The sequence below is a fragment of the Trichoplusia ni genome, chromosome 12 (assembly GCF_003590095.1).
Source record: "Trichoplusia ni isolate ovarian cell line Hi5 chromosome 12, tn1, whole genome shotgun sequence".
Taxonomy (NCBI): domain Eukaryota; kingdom Metazoa; phylum Arthropoda; class Insecta; order Lepidoptera; family Noctuidae; genus Trichoplusia; species Trichoplusia ni.
The window spans coordinates 9,511,024-9,537,415 of NC_039489.1; the positions used below are offsets into that span (position 1 = coordinate 9,511,024).

Sequence of the window (26,392 nt, forward strand, 5' to 3'; positions counted from 1 at the left end):
CATATCTAGAAATCCACTGACTGCCTTATACGCCCACTCAAACACAACCTATGAATCAACGCGGCATTGGATAGTACAACGAAATTTCGAAACAAATACTCTCGTTCGTTAGTAGTAGAGAAAATACAAATAACAATACTAATGAGGTTTGATTAAAAACTAATTTATTATTTTTAAATTATGTATCCGGCTTAAGGCTTATTTGTTATTAATTTATTTGATTTAGATATCACGCTTTCAGGCGGTCAAGTCTTGATATAATTCGATACGATCATATCTTAACACATCTAGTTTTAGAGTTCATTAGTTTTGTAACGTGACAAGAAAATTGCTATAATTGTCAGTCACGTAAGCCGAAGTTGTAGTAATTAATTGGGAATTCGGTTATCAGGCCTAATAATACTTTCGTCGGTATCTAAGTGTATCATGTCATAAATTGATTGCTCTTATAATTCTATGCAGATTGATAGATTATGATCTTATATTTGAATGTTGGTTATGTTGCGTGGGCCCCTGCCAGGTGGACCCCACTTGGTGTTGCGTAGGGGGTACCATTTTACTGGGTCATCGGCGTCATCGCGAAATTATATAATTCTTATTAGGCCAATGAAAATTACAAAAGAAGGTTTTATGTTTTTAATATTGATAATGGAAATTGAAGCTTCGATTCATTCAGTGCTCATAATTAGCTTTAAGCATTAGAAGATACTTAAATTACTTGCCTTTGTCAGGTAATGATTGTTCCTAAGGTTAAAAGATGCGTACAGATCATATATTTGAATGGATGAAACAAATGTTATGGCTTTTGTAGAGCAAGAAAGTAGAGTTGTATCAGCAATTAATGACTGAATTTCACCAATTTCTATATGGATTACTTAAAGTATATATCCTAAAGTATAAATCCCTATTTAATATTGACTGGTGTGATACATGTAAACCCGCATTCCAATCAAATAACCTCTTAACGGTTCCCTGTATTTATATCTACGAGATTTCTAAATTTGTGAAAAATAATCCTCAATTTTTTGTGTCCAACAATAATATAAATAAAAGAAAAGCTACTCATTTAGAATTTAAGTTACCTATTCCTAGATTAGAGTTATTTAGACGAAGTTGTATTTATATGGGTCCCTTAATATATAACTCTTTACCAAAAACTATAACCGGTCTACCTCCAAATAAATTTTGTGTAATGTTAAGAGAATGGTTATGTCAGCAATGTTTTTACTCAGTTGATGAATTTTTAGCAAAAAACCCATGTAAATTCTACAATTGTGAACGATCTGTGAGGTATAGACTGTAAATTAAAATAAGTTGAATTGTTATAAATGTTCTATTTCTGTGATAATACTATATATTTGAACTGTATAAAAATTTGCATGTCGCCAAGCGGCAAGATGTATATGGCACCTTGACAATGTTTTACCACCATTATGTACCTACATTTTATGCAAATAAAGAATTATTATTATTATTATTAATGGAATTAGTCCCTTTACGATATTCTCTTCCACTTCAAAATAAAGGCAAAATTAATCCAAAACCGGCTAACCCCGGCATTCCTTCACTCATGTCACTTCATAATTAGTTCTGACATTCGCGCCACCCGAAATTTCGGCCTCAAGCGTACTCATAACGCCGTATAATAATTATAACAATGTTATCTATATAAAACAAATATAGTGCGCAGGCGCAGTGACGTCTGACCGGAATGCGAACCGCAGGGCGCGGCGAGTCAAGGTAAGGGGTCACCAAGAGAAAGGCACGAGTGTCTGTGTTAATTTCATACTAAAATTAATAAATATTTTTGTACTTTCAAATGTAATTTATATTTGCTTTTCAATTATTTTTTTTAAACTAGTATCTTTGAAATTAAAAATAGGTTCTAATAGTCCGAAACCAAAGAGGTTGAATATCCTTCAAGAAATTTACATTATCTTACCAATCAATTATGTCGGTACTATATTTGTGGCATTAACAATCACCAAAATATTAAAAATACTTCGCAACTTAAATGAACAAATCAGAAAAGTTATATTGCGTAAGTTTCACGTCAAGTCATTCGTTGAAATAAAACTCTTATGACATAAAAGCTGTTAAAACAACATGAACTTGAGGTCACGTACCTTTGATTGACACGACTTGGTTCATCTTGGTACTAATTAGCAATTATAAGTAATTAGTCACATGAACTTTAAAGATGCAATATGTCTATGTAAGTCATTGTAAGTCTCCAGTATTACGGATCAGTACGATAGTAGAGAGTTACAGATTAATTGTAAAACACAAGAAATATACTGTTTAGTTGATATGAGAGAATACCTTTATTAATTGCTATAAATTGCAATGCAGGGAAAAATAAACCTTTTTCATTTCCATTTGTCTTGGTCCGTTGTTACACATATTAATTTGCTTGTAACACTCCCTCGGTATTATATTTAGGTACCGTAAAATTGATATAAGCAATATTTGTTGGTGAGGTTTTGAATCAGTTTGGTTGACTCTACATGTATGAACGTGGGTAAGATGATTTGTATAACCAACTGAAAATTTAATTAGGCATTTAAAGTACTGCTGTGATGTCTTGTCGAAATAGAGCTTGAATTCATCTAAATAACAAGTGAACATCTTTACATTTATCATCAGTCGTAAAAATGGTTATAGCAACTTAAGATCAAACATACAATTTTCTCGTTAATCGATTCTGTGACAGAGTCCTAAATTAAGCGAGAACGTTAATATTTCAGTAATTTACTACTGATTAGATCTCAAGTCAAAGTGTGAACGGGGAGACTTGTAAATCATTGAGTTATTTATGTAAGAACGATCAATTTATACTACGTTTATAGAGAGATGGCCCATTTGACATTTTGCCTATAAAGTTTTGCAACTATTGCCTTCTAATTCAACCGGCATAAATACGAACTTTACAGGGGCTCTATACACATTAAATTCAAGGGTTAACGAATTGAATTCCATTTATTGATCTATTTAATTGTCTGAGGAAGATAACGGTGTATTTCGAATATTTATACAAATTCATTGCTAAATTTGACATACTATTTTAACTTAATCTATGAAAAAAACAAAAAAAAATAAACACCCTAACAACTATTAATAAACTTTTTTCTGATTTCTGTGTCTTTGTAATAGTAACTTAATTGCTGTATTACCCAGTAAATTGTATGATAAATAGGTAGACTTATGATGCGTCATATTCCGCATTCACTTTTGACATGAAATAAAATACAAAGCGCATACATTTCATGAGTTCCCACCCGGAAAAATAAGTTTAGCAAAAGGAGGTTTAACAAATTATGCAACAGAAAAGAAGATCCGCATAGTATCAAGAACAAAGTAGACACCACACCGCCTCCCAAGCAACATCCAGTCCTATCAATTTAAACCAAGATATAAATAAAATCATCGCAAACCGCACCTAGTGTTTTGGCATACCCCTATAAGGTAGTGGGCGGGGTAATAGCCTACACCAATTACCAGCCATATTATTAACGTAATTCTTAATGTCATTACAGAATATAAATCATTATAATGTATTTTATTTAAAATTTAATTTGTGGCGGCAATGCTTAGCACGAATTAATTACGGTACATACAACATAAGTTGGCGCTTCGGAAAAAAGATGATAGATTGTTGGAGTGACGCAGCGTATACGTGTATGTTGAGTGAGAGAGAGACGGCGACATTTTGCAGCTCTATCACGACGTACCAGGTTACACCGGCCGCACTGTAAGTCTAGCCTATAATATTGTTACATGGTTGTCGATTACAACTTTAAAATAGTTGTTGTTTTATAGATTAGTATTGTAATCATAAATTGCTGTGTTGTAAAGTGAAAATTGGTTATTTATTGTCGTTGTTTGATGTTTTAATTGTTGTTTGCGTAAGAATTCTGGTTTAACTACATTTTAACAACGTGGCGTGAGATAGTTGACTTAACGACCTTATTTCATTAAGAATCTAGAAGACATTATCTGTTGGAACATTAAACCCGCAAATTAAATGATTAATAACAGAAAATTGTAACAAAATTAAAACTTTGAGATTCCGAAATAGAATGAGCGTTTGTTTTTTGTTTTAAATGGAATCCGGGTCTAACATCCATAAAACCAGTATGATTGTACATCTCTGTACATCTATTTTATACCGAAAAAAGGAGCATAAAACCTCAAAACATTTCCCTTCTTGGTAAATAAAGTTGCGTGCTAAGTACCTACCTCATAGCTAGGTATCTTAAGTCGGGCTACATGTAAAGCTCTGAGTTCGGCCAGCTGTTGACATTGTGCTTTGATCCACATTCGAGACCAGTTCCAAGTAAGTTGCAAGACCTATACAAAACTTAATGCTATAGATTATGTATTACGCATTCTACGTGCGAGCAATATTATGTAACTTTACCTTACCTCATCTAAACGATTCTAAATTCAAAAACATGTACTATTACAACGTATTTTAAATATTAATTAAAGACGCAATAAAGTAGTCAAGCAGAACGACAGACAATATTTCTCTTTGCAATATTTAAATAACTAAGAAATTAACATGTCAACATTGCGTGTAATTCTAGTCTTATTATTTAGCTATTTATTAAATACTTACTAGATTTATAGACCTATTTGCTGGCCAATCAGAGTACGGCATCCGTGTAACTATTATGTTCATTATATTAATTGGTTTAAATTCCTATGTTATGACAGTCCGTTTTGTAAAATTTTACAACTACAGCAAACATGTACAGTCTAACGCGAGTCTTTCGTTTCCAGTATACACAATAATCTATCTTATTGCTTTGTGATAAGGGTTTTGGGTATATTGAAGTGCTGCAATAGTTGTTTGGACAACTGTACGATGCAAAGTTATTGCCAATTTTGCATGTAAACTAATTTATTGAATGTTTCGCGTTGTGCTGACAACATTGCCCTAATAGAAGTGAGATATAAAGTTTATTGGTTTATTTTACACCTATGTTAGTGGGTTAGTGTTAATTCTTAGTAAAAGTGACGCAATCGATAAATGGTCTAAGTATAATTGCATTATATTGGGCTAATGATTTGATACATTGTAAAATAATTTATTGCAAACTATAAAAGTAGGAACTATGTTATACTTACAACTGGAGTTGAGGAAATATAGTCTAATTTACGGTAGAAATTATACTGGCTTTGTATGTTCCTGTCACTGCAACTTTATATTAAAATTTATTAATTTCATGCAAAGCAGCACACCCTTCACACTTCACTCTGATGCAAAAAGTGTGTCTACGTTTTGAAAAGCTTAAAGTCTTAGTTTCCGAACTTTAGCTTCAGTCAATCCCAGCTGTCACCCTTTAGCATAATACTGTCCAAAATATGTAACGAGACAAGAGCTTGACCGACTCTATCGGTCAGCACGTAACACCTCTAATATTAATAGGAATTCTATTCACTACAACCGGCCCAGTTGTAATTCAGTTAGCCAAACAAAACGCTGTATTAGTCATATGGTCTATTGTCCATAGCTGTCGTTCGCGCCGCTTTATCTTAATTGACTGCAATTTGATTTAGTGGCGCAACCGCTTACCAACTTACATTTGCTACACACTAACACCTATACACCAACGAAATTTATTACCAAATATATTTATCGACAGCACACATAACTTTGTCTTTTAAGGCACGCGCCAATCTACCGGTTCGATCCGAAAAATATATGACATTGAAAATTCAATCTTATTACTATAGGCGGAAAGATCGAGATTATTGGTGTTGGGAGGTTGTAGGAGGCTGTCAAAAAGCATTGTGTGAGCAACGCCTAAGGGGACAAGTTATGTCACACAGTTATTTCTTGTCCAACACGTCTGGTAGGAAAGTAACAAGGATATAAGATTAGTATCGCGTCATACTGAATTTGGTTGAAGTTCAGGGGGCATACTATGAATATATGAATGCTAGTTAAGGCTCCAATTAAGGCTGCATTGAATTTATAATAGGTGCAGTGAGTTAGTATCATTGTGAAATTAGAATAACTCGTGGGTTCTTTGTTTGATGTAGGTGATACAAATACCTATTGCTAGTCCTTAGTGGACCCCAAAATGGTATTTCTATGTACTAATATCAGCAAATAACCGAGTGAAGTGTGCAGTTCGCTCCTTGATCGTTATCAGTAGAGTTGGTTTAGCAAATGAAACTTGTCAGCAAATAAATTTATCACGAGTGATACGATAAGATTTGTACCACTGTTTATTAACTGCCTGTTCTTTGAATAATATAAATATAAATGAAAACTGGTTTTGGGGTATTTGATGATTCATTGATATGTCAAAGTTCGTGAGAAATTGATCTTGTTTTCGTGTGAAACATGTTTCAACGACCGTGCATTAATGTAAGATGTAGACAAAGCTTAATACCCTGAAATTTTAGAATCATTCTTTGTTCTAATTCTTTGCAATTTTAGTCGATAGGTAGACACAATTTAGACTTTTATTAGATACAAAATGTTGTGGTGGCCTTGTAGCTTTATGCATGAATTTCTTAGCACAAGGTGCGGGTTCAAGTAAGATAGTAACTATGTCTAGAGACTCATCGACCCCACAGTCAAACCATTGCAACGGTTTTGTGGGGCTTAGTTAATAAGTTACCTACCTTTTTGTTTAAAGATAAATATATATTAAAAAAAATCAAAACGTTAACGATAAAGTACAACAGTGATTTTGCCTTTTATTCTAATACACACCTGACTTAAAAGTGATGTAAAATAATGTGAAAACTCGTCTTGTTCTGTGCTCAAAAATCTACCCTGTATGGAAAGAGGGCTGCGGTCAGCAGTGAGACGTATATAGACTGGTATTATTTTATAACACGAAAAAAAATGCCCATACAAACTACATTGAATAAAAAATGCTTTGCAAAATACACAACCAGTAATAATTAAATCCTTCTTCGACTTTGTGACGTCAAGCATTATTTTATTTTATCTCAGCGATATCTCTGTAACCTTTAATTACTATAAGAACATATTTATCACTGGATCTTCTTCTGTGTTTTCCCATCCAAATGTCAGGGTTTACCTCGTAGGAACTTGTTTAAGTACTAGTTCTAGGACTGTGATTACTTTGCCTATGTGTGGATTAATTAGTTTGGTGTAGGCAAGTATTATGGGTATTAGACAAACTTTGTGTTTAAATTTATTTTTTTCGGGCTTACCATCTTTTCTTTTCTCTATTTAAGGTGTTTGTTAAGGGCTTTTTGTTTGGAATAAAATAAATTAAAAATCCAGGTAAATACAAAAATGTATTCTTTTTCTCAATAATTATCAAAATCTTAAATGATGAATTGAAACATTCGTAATTCTACTTTTTCCAGACTCTCAGTTGGTCTAATCGATTTATTGATACGACGAAGTCGTAAACACTCTATTTTATTCTTATTTCCTACAACACATAAACTGCTAATAAATCAATAGGTAAGTACTATATTACGTCTATTTATTTTCTGTCAACAGTTGACTTCCTAGTATCATAAGGCGTAACTACTTCAAACACAGGAAAGTATTATTAAAACAAAACACCTTACATTGAGTTTTTCAGGTAATTTTTATTGGGACCCCAACCTCCGAATTTTTTTTTTCACCTGTAGGCAATTTTCGTACTATAGAGTGGAAAAGACGGAAGATGGAAGGTTGGAAGATGACACCAAAACCTTTGCCTTAGAATAGGAAATTTAGGAAAATAAATTTTTAATTCATAGTTTCGAGACCTCCACAACCCTCAAACGAATCAGGTTTGTTCATGACATCATCCACAGATGGATGATACCTGATGTAACTCCTGAGTCATTGAAGACCATACGCGTATTTATGGCTACTGTCTAACAATAATTCAATCAACATATAATAAGGTCATGTTACTTAAACCTTTAGCATCGATTAGTATTCGATACAAGTAACAACATTAATCAGGCTGTGTTCAAAGTTTAGATTAAAGTTTATTCAAATTTATTAATTGGTGCAACTTTGTACTGATTATTCGTGATTTGACTACCAGAATTTGAAGATAAACTTAAGACTCTTGTCTTTATTGAGTAACTTAAAAAGATCCGGAAAAAATGTGAGGTAGGCACAATATGGCAACCATTAATTTATTTCAGTTCCTTGAAATTTAATACGTTGTTGTATTGGCCTAAGAATGGACACAGTTCTAAATCAATGTCAGTAGTCAAAGTACATAGACAGTACTTCAATCTAAGTCTACAACTCCACATCAACGTTTAACTATCTTGTGTTCGAATCAGTCCTACCTGAGATCGGGATTTTCCCAACCATTTTGAAGTCCAAAAATTTTCTTGATAATTTTTTACCAACTTAATTATTTTTTGCAAGTACAGACAAAATAGACATATTATAGCAACAATTACAATCCACTTAAAAATATACAACATTAAGTAAATGGCTCGCGATATTTTAAAATGCAGGTCACTTTCATACGCCGTGGCTAAGCTTTCAAGTAATTCTACAAAGGGCGCTATTTTTCATTGCCAGATAACGTCCCGTGGCAGACACTCGAGTTAAAGGGCTGTCTTATTAGACTTTCGTCCGTTCTCTTGAGGACCACCGCGGTGGGATTCTGTTGCAGATATTATAAGTCATGTTTCGCGAGACCACATTTGTTACTGTTTCTAAATGTTTAGATTGTATTTAACAGCGTTTAAGGGGCTAGTGTGTAGTGAAGTTGGAATGAGGGTAATGTATGCGATAAACTGGACACCATCCGTTTCTAACTAAATGGATTTCATGGGAAATATCAATTTTAAGTGGAATTTCTGATATAATTAACACAAATCACTGCGATAGACATGCTTATTACAATTATTGTAAGTACGTCCATAGTAACATCGATAAAGTCACAAATAGATAGAAAACCAACAATCGATCACGATGACAAATGTAAGCAACAAAACAAAAGGGTACTGATACATTGACGATAACATAACGGCACAACACTAATACAAAGGTTTAGTACGAAAGCTTCGTTACAGCATTACTTAAGCAGAGAATAGTTGGTACATTTCTCAAGCATTTGTTATAGTTGTAGACAGCATACATCACAGTACGGCTGCCCATTTATTAATAGGACATATTTGGACAGCAAACGACATGTAATAAATAAAGGCATACAACGTCGAATTTGAACCGAAAATGTATTAGCTACGGCGGTTCCGACGAGAATTTTGAAGGTTTCGTTAGTTTGGATTGAAATATTTAGTGGTGGTATTGAGTTATAAATAGAGCCTAAAGTTCTATGCTAACATGCATTTGATCTTGATCAAGATTACGTAAATAACAACCAGCTACTCTGTTAGTTCTAAGTTTCTTTTGACGAAAAGAAAAGTGATGAGCAAAATGTTGCTGCAGAATTTAGAAGCGAGATTCCAGCTTAAAATCTTTAGAACGAACAAAATATAGAAGGATCATTTGTGGACAAAACATTGTAAAGTGATTCCCATAAATACATTAGAACTTTGTGAATGTCAGAATGTATTATCCCAGTAAAACTTGTGGCAATTGTAAGCTGGACTTAAATTGTAATGCTAATGCTTACATGTAGAATAATGCGAATATTGAGTAAACGCATACTGTTGATGGCAAGATACACAATATTGTATAACTCTGAAGGATAATTCAAGTTACATTGGATTCTATTTATTTGTAAAGCTATAACATGTTAAAACTGGCCATTTGGGTTTAACGGAGTGAGTTTTGGGTCGAATCTATATGAGGCATCATTTAACCTAAAGATTTGCGTTCTCCTTGTACCAAATGTCAGGATTGAAATCTGAGACCATGCAGTTAAGCAGGACCTGTACTCCGCTATTAACAATTGCAGATGATTAAATGGAAAATGACTTAAATTTGACACTATTCGTACCCTTCTAAGTTTTTTGCCAATGCTTTCATTGTAAAATAATTTATTAATTGGCATTGAGTGTTCCGCGACATAAGTGGTTAGGAGAATACCGATATAAAAATAGGAAAACGAATGAGTTGCATCATTATCATTTAAATGACTATTAAAAACAGCAGAAACAGCAACAGCAAACAGCTGTCGTGTATGTATACGGATTTCGAGTTCTGCACCTATAGGTAGGTACTTATTGCTTGCAGCAATCGCTTTGGCAGTTCATTTTACAACAAAAGAATTTCAACATGAAAAGTTTCATCCTCCATACTTCATTTGGTGGCTGTGTTGAATACCATACGATGTTATGTCATGATCTAAGTATACCCATTAGAGCATTATCCAATATTGAACATTTCATGGCGTAAGGAAGTCTTTGGGCTTTATAGAACTAATTTAGTAAAATAAAGGGCCGATTACAAGAGAATGGAAGATTAAGCAAGTACTTAAGTATAATAGGTGTAATTGCAGCGATGCCGTATCTGTATGCAGGGATGTGTATGATAGGTGCCTACATAGAAGATTCCTGTTTAAAAAAAGAAAATTGTTCCGAGACTGTTAACGTAACTTTGAGATTTCTTTAAATAGTAACGAATAATTAAAAAGCTTTTATTTTATAGATGGTTGTTGGTCACTTATCTAATTTAAGTGTGCAATAATGGTAAAATATTATTTTAGTTACTCTTCTATTCCTGCCATGCCCGACAAGGTCTACAGTTGTTGGTCATTCTTTTTTTAACGTTGTGGAGTGGCAATTCTACCAAACAGTTTTGACTGTCTTCAAATAATTCATCATGGACTTCCTTTTTCAGATACAATGCCATAAAAGTCGAAGTATCAACTGTCTTAATTAGAGACAGAGATCGGGAGACACCCACCATCAGAATACGTTGAATGATCAGGTACAATTAAATTAATTTAATTACGTAACAGAACAGATTTGATGTGTTTATGTACACGACTACAGATATTAAAGTACCAATAACTCAGTAAGTACAGACAGACAGTCAATTACGGCTCACGCATGATTAATAATGTTCTAACCACCAATTATATGGGCAAGCTTTCGCTCTTGCGTAATTATATAGAATAAAAGGCGTTAGAAAAAATGTCGACCGGTGACCCTTACCACTATATCTTAACGTATGGCTGTTTTAGTTGCGGAAGCGAGAAAGCGCAAAACACGGCGTAGAGCGCCATCTCCCTTTGGCAGCGACAATCGTTTTTACTTTTTAAAGACGTGGTAGGAGGTGGTCCATTCATCGCTCGACTGCGGTTGACAATGGTCCAGCTAAAAGCATTCTCAAGGATATAGTTATTGTGTTTGTCGCCCGGATCTTTCAGATGCGTATCTCAGTTTAAGTCGCTTAGTTATGTTATAACGGCTATATCAATTAGATTAATGAATTTAGGGTTGCTTGTTGCTTTGACATTGGAACAAAGGAGAAACCCGATTCTGGGCCTAGCCGTTACACGAATGAAATATGTACCAAAAAATTCTACTATTTTTCTTTGTTTACCCATTTAAATATTAGCCTCAATTACAATGGCCAAGTCTAAAAAAAAGTACATTTCTATTTTTCTATTTAAAACAACCTTTGTAAACCGTTAAAGTATTTATTTTATTGTACATAACTTCATTTGCAAACACTAGCATTAAACAATAGAGTGTACCTAGGATATAATCGATTTAGCGGATATTATATTTTTAAAACTATATCAATATAAAATGAAAAATATACATTATTTACAAAGCGTCAAAAAAGACATCTTCATCAGTGCTAAAATCGGGAAACGTACCCAGAAGAATAAGAATTAGTATTGCCAGTGTTGTATGGCAATACTAATTCTTTGGGCAAAATATAGATCAGCCTTAGCCTTTATTTTAGTGTAATTCCTTTTTTTATATTCAAATAATTGTAAAATAAAAAATCTGGTGTCTAATAACTTGTTTATGTAAGCACGATTAAAAAATCATTAAAGGAAATAAATAATAGAAAAAATCGATTTTAACGCATCGATTCATTTATTTCACATGGATTACACTAGCAAATGTCAAATGCCAATGTCAACGTCTGATAATTGTCATCGTGCTTTCATAAGTGACATTCGCTTTTCGTATCTTCGAGCGCGTGAATGTGTTTTTCAAATTCTCGAGATTTATTACAATATTAAACCTCTGCTCGAATACTGGACTCCGAAACTGATTGCCTTCTGACTGACCCTTGCTTGCATATTGGATGCCTGGATTCCTGCTGACCTTTGCTGGAAAACCGGATCTGGATATTGCTCTTCTGACGATTGGTGGATACTGTATCATGAGTTCATTAATGGTGGAATAGCAACAGACCGCTGCAACACAATAGAAATTCGAAGATTGGTTGGGTGCTGTGCCCACACCATGGACCAATTTTACTCCTGCACAATTCCTGTATTATTATATTACGATAATCCTAACGAAGGTGGTTAATAAAGAACGATCTTAATAATACAGTTTTTATTTTAATAAACCTATTGTTGCAATCTCAGTTTACTGTAATTTCAGATAGCATCAAAAAATCCCCTGGTAGTAAATACAATGTTTAAATATGTCATTATTGATCTAAGTAGGCCTTATCTAGTAAACAGTTTTCTGCTGAAGTTTTCACGAATATTAATCTGAGTTTATCGCTTTTTAAGTAAGTAGGTAGGTACCTAAACCTCATCATGGTAGATTGCAAGCGCTACAGTTGAATAAATACAACGCAGGAGACGGCCATATGTTCCGTTCCAGCGATCTCGACAGCAGAGAGTGTGAGAGAGAGACATGAGAGAGAGCGTTGCTAAGCGCGCTCCGTCCTTTATAGCGCACCGCTTGTCAGGTCCCAGATTTTGAAGGAGGTTTCACTAAGGATCTTGAGAAGGAGGTTTCACTTTAAAAAGGAGGTTTCGCTAAGACTAACAATCAGTGTAAACATTGTCTGATTTTACCAATTTGGCCATTGTTGAGTGTCGTGAAAATTGGACTCGTGAAATCTTCCTAAGTTCTCTAATTTATGGCAAAATTCCAGCTCTGTAACGCCAGGCCCAAGTTTCTATGGAGTTTGGTTTTCTCCTTTGTACAGATATCCGTAAAACGACCACTGTATTGGTACTTGAAATTTATATTTATTCGGTATAATTTTGTTAACCTCTAATAGTTATTTATCTGGAAACCTATAGGTCTCCTACGCTTTGATAGTCATAGTGTAATTATTTTTGTAGTTAATAACTAAATTTATATGATGCTCGCCTTTCATTTTCTATGAATGACTGGCTTTTTCCAAATTTCAGACATTTTACTCATTTTTTTTCATACTTACATAAAGCTTTGCTTGGAATCACATTGCAAATAAGTCAAAGGTACCTACATATGTACCCAGTACCTATATCGATCTTTAACTAGTAAATTATAAATCAGCAACATCCATGTTCATTGTTTGTATAATTGTTCACGCACGCTGATAAATCGTGGAACCGGCAACCCTACACAATGCCAGGAGTTCACAGCTACTTTCAAATCGACACAAATCGATGTATCGATTGAGAATTCGTTATCTGGCCCACTACTATCCAGATTAATGAATAGACTCGAATAACTTACATGGGGATCTGAATAATCGACACTGTGTAATCAGATCGCAATCTCTTTTGTCGATTTATAAGGATCTGCCGTTTTCCGCTTACGTACAAACGATCTCTTATCGTATCTCTCGTAGTAACCATTTATAAATTGTTTGATCTTGGGACCTACCACGAACTCCTAAATAATACCTTTAGCATCATAGAAGTGAGACAGCGTACTACATTGTGTATAACGGCATCTCTTTCCCACATCGGAAACCGTCTTACTTTAAATGTTTTTGGTATGGTTTTATGTGTATTCTATACAAATCGAGGACTAGATCTGTTGATGTTGGAATCTTAATGGTTTTATGTTGGTTTGAAGTTAAAAGGTTTTATCGATCCATAAAATGCGCGTAAAATTGTCAAGTGGTTCAAATCGCTGTTGTTGTTGCTTTATTTGTAATGTTCGTTTTTGTTTGCAGAGAAAGTTGTTTCTAGACGTTCATATCTTTATCTACATAGAATAGAATAGAATAGATAGAAGGTAAAACTACGATTGAATAGGTATTCCTCGCACCTTGGCTTAGTAAAAAATACCTTAATAGTATTCGCAAGTAACAGATATCGGGGAATTAAAAGCCAGGCTATAGTGGGAGTGGGCTGGTCAAGTCGCGTGAATGCAGCCATACCGTTGGGGAAAATGGTCACTTACTGGACCCGAGAGGAAGGTCATCCTTCCTGAGGCCACAGTGGTGAGATTATCTATTTAAATGCGCTGGGCGCACGTGGCCAGTAATCGCAAAAGATTGAGAGGTCTGGTAAAGAAAGAAACGCCCAGTAATAGGACTAATTAAAACAACATCAACTTACCTTCTTCCTTAATAGCAGCTAAAGCGTGAGGGACTCCGAGCCACGGACTGGGCAGGTCCAGGAAGACGGCATCAGCTTTACCATTCAAATCTTTGTCAAAGCCTTCTGCAAGGACGTCCCTGTGTTTGGCCTATCAACGGCGAAAATATACATTAGATTCATCGATGTATAATTGAAGTGTAATTTTCAGGTATATTATGAATTCAAAACTAAATGTTCTTAAAGCAATATTGTTTGTCTGTATAAGCAAAAGAAATACATTGGGTTCAATATGGAACTGACAGAGTGGAGACGTGATCTTATTTTCTCAACACAAATGTGTGTGTATGTTGATAATCAAAATACATGGACTCTTAAAAGCAACAAGGCCTATCACATGGAAAGTTGAAAGCTCAGATGTAAACAGGTTAAAATACTGTATGTCAAATGTACACAATTATAATTTAGTACTTACAGTAACAAAGTCAGCTAATCCGTGATCTTTGAACTCTTCTTGTGCAATCTTAGCTCTGTGTTCATGGAAGTCAAATGTGTAGACGTGACCATGTGGTCTGACCCTCCTTATAAGGGCATGGGTCAATGAACCACTGCCAGTACCTGATAATTATATTTAAGTCAATTTATAATCTTCCAACCACAGAATATAATTAAATTAGTTTTACAAATGGAAACATGATTATGGCAATCAATAGATATGCCCACAAGCGTGGGCACAAGCCTCCTCTAAAAAGGGAAGATTAGAGCATTGATCACAATGCTGGGTCAGAGGGTTGGTGATTTTAGATTACAGTATTAAGAATCTTGGTGTCCTTAGGTATATTATATTTGCACTCTGCTGTACTGTTCAAGAGCTAGGCAAAACTCTCTTCATTCTTTACAGCAAAACTTTTTGTCTTGGGTGTGGAGTTTCCTTATCACTGATTTAATTATTGTAGGATTTTTTTATATTTTGAGTAACATAAATAATTAGAACTTTCTTTACAAAACTCATGTCTACTATGCGCATAAGTAAAAAGATTGCAAACTACATACCAGCTTCTACTACCACACATCCGGGCACCAAATCAAGTTGTAATAGGATCATGCTAATGTCTGGAGTGTAGATAATTTGAGTGCGATGAGGTAATGTCAGCGACCACAGTTCAGGAGTTGGTTGGAGTACATGGCCCCAGCCTTTCGTTAGCTCAATCTAAGAAACATTTAAAATAGATGTTAACATTTTCAAGGATTTTCTTTTAATGCAATTATTTTCTGGTAGGTTGGGTATAGGTTATATGGTTAAAAAATAAAAAAACAATTTATAAAACAGCTGAGGAAGGGTGAGGTTAACATTTTTGATAAGGTTAGAAAATTAAAGTTATTGAATTAAAGAGTACTCTTGGATAGTTAAGCCAGCTAAGATCAGCAGTAATTTAAACCATACCTTAGTCCCATAGTCAGCCCCAATAAGAGTTTTAACTTTAAGAGCCCCGAAAGGAGTTTGGTACACATTTTCAATCATTTCACCCTTCTTATTTTTAATTTCACGCTGTACATCTAATGCATACAGGTTGTTACTTAGATAAAGGATTACAGTATCGCCTTCTTCAATTTTATCTTTATAATTTCTAAAACTCATTTTAGTTTTGTTATTTTTAAGATGTGAAAAGTTTGTAAACAAACCACGAGGGTGTTCTAAGTTTTGACGTTACGTTCCGTTTAGCCGTTTGTTAGGTTAACGTCAAGTGATTGTTTAATAAAATTTAAAAGCAACAACAAGCAGTCTGAATAATAATTTTTCACTTTTTCTATTAATTTTATATCATCCCTTTAAAGAAATGGTTGCAATTGGTCGCTAATTTATTTTAAAGTGATCTTCACTGAAATATAAATATGATAACTAAACGTGGTACAATTCTAGTTCGTTCTCAATAAATACATTGACGCGTTCTCATTGGCTCTTAAATTTCAAGTCGTTGTAAGTGGTTGATATATAGAAAATTGATAGAAATTTTAAGAACGCATTGATTTGACGTTGCTCTCACTTGGATTTAGTTTACATTTTTGTGTTTATTCTAAAAAAATACGAATAACTCATATAAACAAAACTGTAAACAAGCAAAAATGACTGTCTGTGACTAGTGTTGCAATTGAACTTTTTACTTTTGAGTTATATATCAATGAAATATGGTGAAGATGGATGCATCCAAAATGACGAGTAAAACCAGCTCGTTGAAGGCTTTGATTCTCAAAGCTTGGAGGGAACGGTGGACTGACATTCAATGGGGCATTAACATCAAGACTATTCTTCCCCGAGGGGTGAGCGGCGACTTGTATAACCTAGCAGACTGTATACTCCAACAAGCAATGGTTGGCTGTGGAGCCAACCAGTTAGTAATCTCTTACCTGAAGCATTCGTTGGCGTCGCATTTAGTGTCGTACGCCGCAGTCCTGCAAAGAATATCAAAGTTCGACGCTTTCCACAAACCACATTGCATTATAAGTCTGCTTGAGTTCTTAGAATACTTCCTCGATGGAATTACTTGTCGCGGGAAAATGGAAGAAGAAATGTTATCGTTTGCGGTTTCGTCGATAATATTATGGCTGCTACAAGTATATCACTACTCCTTAAGCAAATATCCATCATCAAACCCTATTCAAAGTCAAGAGCTGCTTGAAAAGTCTACATCACTCCTCAATTCTATAGTGAACACAGACTTTTTGCTAGCCATGTTTTATTTAGCAAAACAGAATGATCCCAATGAATACAATGAAGTAACAAAGAAATGTCAAGAGATCACAGCATTTATGATGATGAATACTCAGTTCAAAGCGCCTGTTACAATTCATGAAACATTACAGAAGATTTGTAATTTGGAAATAGATAAAATAGCACCATTGAATAATAAACCAGAGCCTGTAACTCATTGTTTGCAAGCACTAATAGCCATTGATGTCTTATCAAACCCCAGTGCCGATACACAACAGCTATCCAACCAGCTTCTCATGGTACAGAGGATCAAAGGGTACCCACTATCAAGATTGTATTGTGAATTAATCAGAGCATGTTTTATTTCACTCAACGATTCAAGCAAAGATGCTACAAAACAGTCATTATGGGCTGCATTTACTTTCTTGAAGATCCCGCAAGTTTTGCACTACTTGCACAATACTTGCGGTACTACCAATAAGGACAGTGAATACTCTATTGAGTTAGCAGAAGCCTTTGAAAAGTTGTTGCAGTCTACTCCACTTCTGGATGTGGTTGATACAAAGAACTCATGTAACAGTGTTATTTCTTTATTAGAACCATTGGTGAAATTGAATGTAATATCAGAAAATCATTTAGCATATTTCAAGCAGAAGCGTGAACATAAAGATGTCAAGTTACAGAAGTTAGAGCCAACAGGCTTACAAGGCTCTGTGCCTTCATTCATCACTAAAGCTGAACCAACATTGGCTGGTATCCTTAAAACTATGGGAGGTGATTTCCATAAAACACAAGATTCACTCTATGCAATGCTGTGTCAAATTGTTGGCGGGACCACTTTAGATACAATATTGGCTGTGGCAACGGTGGAGGGAAAACTGAAGCTATTTGTGTCAAGATTGAGTAAGTTCAATGAATTTGCTTTACTTGCTGCCAGTGAGAAGGGTGCCCCTCAATCCAAGGTCTACATCTTCGATATTTCATTTCTGATTCTCTATTCAATTGTACAAGATTATGGAGCAGATGCTGTCCTCGAAGAAAATGGGGACACGTTTTTCGAAAAATGGGTCAAAGAATGCATGGTTTATCATGGAGTACATAAATCTCCTGATCAGATACTACAGAAATGTGACTCCCAACTTGTAGATATATTTATTCACCACTTAAGCGCTCCAGAATTTGACTTTAAAAACACCAATATCAAGCCCCATGATCTATGTATGAATGTCAGTGGGGTTGTAAAAGAGATCTTATTTGCTTGGGAACAAGGATCACTTTCAGCTGCCGAGGTTAAATGTATGTTGGATTCTTTGAGGCAAAAAATGGCATCTTTAGCAGTGTGTGCTTCAGTGTGGTTGTGTTCTTACATAAATGTAGTCCATCAAGATGCATTTTTCAAGCCCATTAACATGGTTCAGCAATTTTTAGTGCCTCCGAGTGAGGTGGAATTATCGCAAATTGATAATTTTAAGGAGAGAACTGTTTTGATGTGTCAAATTATTAGAAAGATGCAGTACGATATTCATCCTCCCTCAGTACCAAAATCGAAATCTTTAGCTTTGACACACAATATAATATCACGGCAGCCTATTCTTGAGCAGTTGCAAAGTGTTTGGGCAGATATCAAGTCTCGCGGATATCTCCATATTGATGCTACTCATATAATAGAAAGCCTATTGAATACGACGGGACCTATTTGGTTCGTCACAAACTTGGTGAAAGAAACACTTAAATTCCGTTATCAGGAGGACTTGGATAGGTCAGTTGATATTGTCCTCGCTATGTTTCATTTAGACATCGAAAAATGTACAGAGGCTCTTCTACTGCATGTCTTACCTCAATATTTGTATAACGCTAAATTGTGCGAGGATTTAGTAGAGCCTCAATCTGCTATGTTGGCTAAACTAGCAGTGTATTGCGTTTACGCTGCTCTTGAACACAGCAACTTAAATAATAAGACGACTTCAAGAAAACGTCGTCACGATGACTCTGAAGACTTAGAAGGCATGGTTACATCGAGCAAAGTACGCAGGTTGAATGATAACTCCTCTGATAGTAACATGTACTATTCGCAAGGGCGTAGTATTTCTGGGATCACCCTGAAAGAGCCTTTACAGTCTTCGCTAGAATCACTGTTTACGTCATTCTCCCAATTGGCGGGAAAGAACGGCGACGTTACCCCCCAAACTGATTTTATCCTTCAGTTCATTACGTACGTAGTACAATGTGGGCAGGATAGGGCGCAGTTGGTGTTGCAAAAGATGCCAAGTGAGCTTGTACCGACACTTATAAAATGCCTGCCAGACAGTTTTAATATTAGTCTTATCCTCAGATTGTATGATTTGTCTACTCCTTATGGTAGAAAGGATACTGCTAGAGATCTATGTCTGATGAGAAATATGCGTCTAAGACCAGACTAATTGTTCGTTGTAAGATTAAATGAATTTGTATTGTGCTTTTTGATTTATAAGTGTAGATTCTATAATAAAATTATTATGTGAAATAATGCGTCTATCTTGTTATTGCAAACTCCTCTCCATTTCTTAAGAACTCCGTTTTTGTGGTATTTTCTAGGGTTATGTAAAATAATACACTTAATAAGGTCAAAATAATCTTTACTTCGCAAAATTCACAACAAACTAGTGATCATAAATTAATACTAGATACTTCCGTTACAAATAGTTGTTCCAGTTTCATATTTTACATACTTAAGACTATTTTGTACAATATTCTTAATTCTATGAGTTGCGATACTGAATTGATTGATGTGATTAAATTACAGCGTAAGCCTAGAAGTGATAATCAAAGGAACTTAGCGTGGCAAATGAGCAAACTTATGCTAAATCCATTTCACAACATATGAGATGTCCTATACGCAAAACAAACAAGTACAAGTATTTAATTAATCACAATTTTTATGAATGCAAAGTATTGACAAATGAAGAATACTCCAAACCCGCCGAGTAACTAGCAGTACGAAAAAACATTTGTAAGGAATTTCTCTTATGCAGTTTTGAAATTTAAAAGTCAGAACGAGAAATTAGAACAACGAGCTAAAACCAGACTTACTATTGTTTTATTCAATAGGGATTTGCAACCTCGTAGTTCAACGGTACCCAAAGCAATATTGCGTTTGCGCATAATTTATGAATAGCTCTGGGAATAAAAGGAGCACGGAAACAAAGTCATCGATTTACCTAAGTACAATACGAACTTACATTATTACTTACATATTTACAAAAATACACTTCGTATACACAAACAAGTCACATTCTATGTGAATAATAATACGTTTTACTTCATTATCACCTACTATTATTTTGTACAGTATCCTCATTACCTGACAATATGTACAAATAATTAGCATTACCTATACAAATATATTAACACAAAGATCACAGGAGAGTTCCAGAGCTTTTCTATAATTAATAAAATTTATTATTACAAGGTAACAAATATTTAACTACACGAAGAATTACATGGAATTATGCTAAAGTTATAACGCTGGCTTTTTGGCATCCGGTGAATCGGGATGTGGACGATCTAGAACAATAAGAAAAGGATACATTAGGATATTTTATTCTGATGTTTTATCTGGTGTAGGTAGTGCAGACGCATTGCTGCCGTGAATTTATCTTGCTTTATTTATGTATCTACAATCTCTGCACTTCGAAACAGATTCCAACTATCTTAAGATACGAAATATTGGTTCCAACAGTAGATACGATAACTGAAAATTCTATTTATTCTATTCAAATATAGAAACTTACCAATTTGCCTCCTGAGTACGTCTTCCCTAGATGCATTATAGGCTGGCGGTGGATTACTGACCCTCATTGGTAAACTTAGTCTATTAGGATTGGAGTTTTCATCTACCGAACTCTCCGCGTTATTAGCGAACGTTCGTTGACTCCTATTCCACGTTTGCTGATAGGAACTTTCTGTAGTAATTGTGTTACATCTATTGTTAGTATGAGGAACATATTGCTCAGGTGACCAGTCGAATACGAACGTATGACTGTAGTTGTGTGTGTAGGCTGTAGGTGTCCCGGATGGTGTGGGCGGCGTGGTCGTCACGTAAGGACTTAGATCTTGGTGACAAACGTCCGGGACTTTTTGTAGAGCTGACTCTGACCACGTGGGGCTCGGGTTCCATTGATCCACCATTTCGGTTTCAGTTATATTGAAGTTCTTCGAGCCAGGTCGCCTACTGGCTATGGACCCAGCTGAGACAGCTACTAGTGTGTCTCCTACTGATGTGACAGTTGAAGGTGTACAACGAGGTGACATGTTTGATATGGGCGTGTTTGGTTTATCGTCTACGTTTTTCCCTTTCCGTTTAGCGTTAGGTTGGATCCTGGTATCTTCTATCCGTAAATTGTGATATCTGCAAGAGAAAGCTAAAGTTACACATGTGGAATAGCAATAGAGCTAACGAAGGTCGATCGTCACGATCAAATCAAAGGGTCTAATTAATCTATTCCACTTCTGCATCCCGAAACCCTTTGAACGAGCATAAGGTTATAGTGCAGTTGAATAAATAGATACTGATTTGTTTCTTAACCCGTCAATAGAATAGAATATCAATGTGATTAATAAGTCATTAAAATATTTAACTACTTATGAGATGTTTTGTAAACTTATACTATTCTATTGGAATTTATATAACAAATAAAACTATAAACCATAAATAATCGTAGGTACCTGTTCTCTTGTAGTGAGACGGAGTAATCAACGGGTCCATTATCTGGCCTCTCATAGGCGTAATGCATTGGTGCTATGTGGGGCGGGACATGCGGTATATGGGATTGTATCCCAGGATTGGGCATCATAACGGGCTGGTTGCCGTTGATGCAGACTGGCGGGGTTGGGGTGTACTGCATGGCTGGTGGATAGACTTGGATGTCAGGAGGCGGTGGCCCGTACATTCTGGTCGCGGCTTCGTATGCTAGCCCGTAGTGCAGCTTGGATTGTACTGCGTAGTAGTGATAGAGCCAAGGGTTTGCCTTCATTACTGCTGCTTCTTGCTCGCTGTGGACAAAACGTTATGTCAGTTTGATTTAAAGAGAGACACGTAGCATGTCTAGGCATTGAATAAATCCTGATGAAATCCAAATATTGGTGGTGTTAAATGCTCAAAAGTTTCCCTATACGAAGAGACCTGTGTCCAGCAGCAGTAGCAATAATTCCAGCTTATATACGCCCATAAGCTGGAATTATTATTGCAAGTTGATTGGATCTAGGAACTTAATAAGCTAGTTTATTTTACCGGATTAGGAAATTTTATAAAACATGACAATCGACAATAAATTTGCCTGATTTACATAGTGCGATTATGAATTCTTGTATTAGTTATCCATTAACACAGTAGGTTGTACGTACCTACAAGTAAATAGAAACCTTGAACTCGAAACGAGTCGTAAGTTATGAGCTCCGCAAACAATTAAAATAACTTTTAAATGGTGATTGCATATAACTTGAAAGAATTCGCTTTAGACTCTACGACATTGTTACACGCTTTGCCCATTACCAGCAACAGTAAGGGGGACCACTAAAGCTTAATGTTTATATTTAGTAGAATTTCGTTTCGCCATGTGTTACGGCCAACTATTAATTATGTTCCAAAGTAGTTCAGAGTCTGTTCCATTACACTAATCGTTGATAGCAACAGTATATTACACTTGTAATGCGTTCGACAGTTCACTTTTGTTTTAGCGGCCTCTTCGCGAATAGTTCAAATACACTAAGTATTTGCTGTTTAAGATTTTCTGATTAAACGACAATTTCAAGCGGCCAGATCTTTATCACCTCGCTTCTAAAAGCACTTTGTGCCGACGAGTTAACATTCTTTACGCAGTACTTAAGAAGAGCTTATCAAAGCAATTCCACGTTCATTTGTTTGAACAATTAAATCGTTTTTATCTAAAATAGTCTTGTCGAGATAAACGTATTGCCAATAAAGTTAGTTAACAACCTCATGTTCGTTACTGGTTAACAAATGATACATACGTATGCTATCTACGTCACACATCTCCGATTGTAGACAAAATGAGGAACATTTAAACAAACGACATGTAATGACTGCGCGAGTAAGGCAAGGTGAATACACAGGCAAGTATTGAATTTGTACTTAATGTAACCTTTCGCGCGAGTTCAGTTAACGTTTGTGTTTGCAACCTTTAAGATAGTGGATGCAGGGAAATGTCACATAGTTGGACTCAGCCCTGGACCTACATAGGTACAGATCGGCTGAAAACGCTTCAGAGAAATTATTGTGGGAATGTTATGGACTTAAGACGAACGCAGTACCTGCGTTAAGTTAATAAATATATTACATGTTATTTCAGTCTTAAAGCCTAAAAGCAGGTATCTTTATTTCATAATAAATATATTTTTTGTAGGTACCAGGTAGATGTAAAATTTGTGAAAGTGTTTTTAATGGGTATTAAATAGTTATGTCTCTTTTACAATTTTGTAATTTATTGCAACAAACCTATTTCTAGCACCTATCATCTTGACTATGCTCTATGCTCACCTGTTACGTGAAAAAAATCATATCTACGTTAAGTAATTTGCTTGCCATTTAATTTCTCCAACTCTCACATCAAAACTCCTTTGTCCTAACCGTTCCGTAGCCGACAGTACATCAAAGTTTAGATATATGTTGGACGGCGACAAATCGCTACAGCATTCACTGCAAGCAAAGAGCAGATACTGTTGTGAAGGCTTAAGAATCAAAAGGGCGACTGGATAAAACGCTATTCCCCCTGTTTACACGCGTCCTGCATTAATAAACTTGACCCCGGTGACCTTCGTGATTTATAGCATGCTTGTAACATTTTATTTATGCTAAAAGCCTTACTGAACGTTTCTTAGATATCGCTGGAACAGTAGGTAAGTTATGCATTTTGTTGCCATTAATTTTATGCTAATTTCGATAATAATTTATTTTGTTATTGAGATATTTTAGAATGTATTATGAAGATGTTGAGAGTTATTGTGTTTTAACATGCAGCAGGTTATTTATGTTGAACCTACGCATTCTAGTTTCCTTATCCGTCTAAACCAAACTAAGATTTGATACATCATGAAGCCAAAAAAAAATTCATTCAAATACAACCATCAAACGTATCTAACATAATGACATAAAGTTTGAACACGTATTTAGTTAATTGCACTAATGTAAATCTACAAACTTTATAAAATAAAATGTCGTAGATCTTATTAACTAAGATCCTTTAACGATAATTTTCAAGGTTCAAGCAATCTAGTTAGACTTTTTATATTGTCTACATGATCCGGTGCTTGTTATGCATAACCGAGTTAATGGAATGTTGGAAATCAACGTATCCGTCCGTGTTCTCAGTTTCCCGCCAATTTGTGCGTCCGCGCAGCCCGAACGCATAAATCTCAGCGACATGACGTGACGTAGGCGGCCGACATGTTGACAATTTGTTGTCGTTCACTGTATCACTTGAATACCATAGGTGTGTATAAGCGAGCCTTAAATTAGTCGGCCATACACTTATAATAATTTATGCTTGTGTTTCTGATGTATTTGTTGAAGGCACGCAACTCGGATATAAATTCAATGATGATGGAAACGTATGGAGAGGTTTAAAAAAATTATTTAAAACATAAAATAAAATAAGCAGTGAAGTATTTAATGTACGAATACTAGATACTAAAATGTTATATTATCGGTAAAGACTGGAAAGTAAAGCTCGCGACGCCATTAAATCTGTTATTCACGTAAGCCGGGCTCATTATTAAAAGCAACAGTATTTGTCAGTGGAGAGCACGAAGTAACATGAGTAGGTTGCGCAAGCGCATCAGCGCAGAAACGTGACAAATGACGCAATCCTGCGAACAATGCAACTGAGCTTGTGAGCACAGCGGAGTTATAGTCACCACCGGATCAAATTTGGTACAATTTATAAAATATAGCGGTGATTAAACACTTGGTAACAAGTTAAAAGAAATCTGCAGACTTGTATATGTTCAGGAACTAATAAAAATGACTTATCTGGTTTTTTGAGCCTTAGTAAAATTGATCGTGAAATGAGTTCACTTCAGATGAAGTTTTAGTTAGTATTAGAACTTTTGGTAGTAGCTTGCTAAAGTATGTCTCTTTAAATAAGCATAAATGTAAGTAAATATATTACATTACGATTACCAAGAATGAAAGACACCAAAAAGTAAAAGTAAATATGGACCAAATTCTTACAACAAAGCATACACACAGCTTTTTAAATTTCATAACCGAGATAACAGTTATTAAAGCAGAAAAGCTTGCAAATTTAAGATAGACGAAGTGTATGCTTGTGTAATGTACCGCGCTCCCTCGCGAACTAAGTGGCTAGGCAGCGCGCCACCGCCCTTTGTGCCTGATTGTTTAGGTCAGCTGGACTGTCACCCACTCGCCCATTCAAATTAATTTAGATTAACTATCTAAATAGCGCCTACCACGACTAATATGAATAGGCCTATGTCACTGTAGGCTGAAGCATAATGACTTTGTTCGCGCCGATTATTATCTAGATGCCTAATCCGGATTGAGAATGGTGTTGAATTTAATGTTAAGGAAAGTGTTAAGTCAGACGGTATCTTAATTAGATACGACTTTAATAGCTTGGACTTCTGAATAGGTACTTAAAGTCCTTAAGATATTTCACTTTAGATACCTCGCATGCCTGCCCTGCGCACGTGGACTTCAATCTTGATATCCACGTATTCCAAAGAATTTTGGGATCATTCCATCAAATTACACTCTTTAAACAAAAGTTCACTCAACCAATCACCCTCTCATACATCTCGAGCAAATTTACAAAATTAGCAACAGTTTTCGTGTATTTTCGTGCTATAAAATATAGACGGTTGTATCCGCCGGGTCCATCGATCAAACGCGGCGCTTGTTAAACACCGTTTCTCACATCACAACAATAGCCCTTTGCAGGCATATTTCAAGCCATCCCGATAGCAACATCGGCCGGCCGATCGGCTAGCGAGCCTCGCCCCGGCTCTATAAATCACCCCCTTACAATATTTATTCTCTGTGAAGCTTCACTACGAACTCTCTAAGCTGTACGATCGAGTTTTAACACTCGAACAGAACAGATAAATATTCACGGATGCATCTTAGATAATATGCGGGGAGAATTAAAGTGACGGCCTCATAGCGATTAGATAGGTCCGAAAAATGTTCCTTAGATATTGCCGCAGTATTGCTACATTCGAGCCATTCGAATATTTATGATCATTAGTTAAATAAATGCATTGTTGCAAAAACAAAGTA

General features: G+C 35.4%; 3 protein-coding genes across 5 annotated transcripts in view; 1 reads left to right on the plus strand and 2 right to left on the minus strand.

The window, feature by feature from the left end:
* The window catches only part of LOC113499542 (tRNA (adenine(58)-N(1))-methyltransferase catalytic subunit TRMT61A), a 63,063-nt gene extending 46,933 nt beyond the window's left edge, over positions 1-16,130 (minus strand). The window contains exons 1-4 of the mRNA XM_026880056.1: positions 15,832-16,130; positions 15,441-15,597; positions 14,863-15,005; positions 14,409-14,538 (exon numbers count right to left, since the gene is read on the minus strand). Of these exons, the coding sequence (XP_026735857.1) occupies positions 14,409-14,538; positions 14,863-15,005; positions 15,441-15,597; positions 15,832-16,026 (625 nt within the window). The 5' untranslated portion in view covers positions 16,027-16,130. The remainder of the gene's footprint in view (positions 1-14,408; positions 14,539-14,862; positions 15,006-15,440; positions 15,598-15,831) is intronic.
* Positions 16,131-16,407: 277 nt separating this feature from the next.
* LOC113499709 (mediator of RNA polymerase II transcription subunit 24) lies at positions 16,408-19,605 on the plus strand. The gene has a single exon (XM_026880273.1). The coding sequence runs from the start codon at positions 16,575-16,577 to the stop codon at positions 19,515-19,517; it is 2,943 nt and encodes a 980-aa protein (XP_026736074.1). The 5' UTR covers positions 16,408-16,574; the 3' UTR covers positions 19,518-19,605.
* Positions 19,606-19,695: 90 nt separating this feature from the next.
* LOC113499710 (neuronal PAS domain-containing protein 4B-like) overlaps positions 19,696-26,392 on the minus strand; it is a 114,630-nt gene continuing 107,933 nt past the window's right edge. For 2 of the 3 annotated variants that reach the window (XM_026880274.1, XM_026880276.1), the window contains 2 exons: positions 21,802-22,128; positions 20,583-21,484 (listed from right to left, as the gene is read on the minus strand). In XM_026880274.1, the coding sequence (XP_026736075.1) occupies positions 20,788-21,484; positions 21,802-22,128 (1,024 nt within the window). In that variant the 3' untranslated portion in view covers positions 20,583-20,787. Of the gene's footprint in view, positions 21,485-21,801; positions 22,129-26,392 lie in introns of all 3 variants that reach the window. The other variant, XM_026880275.1, reaches the window with a different exon arrangement.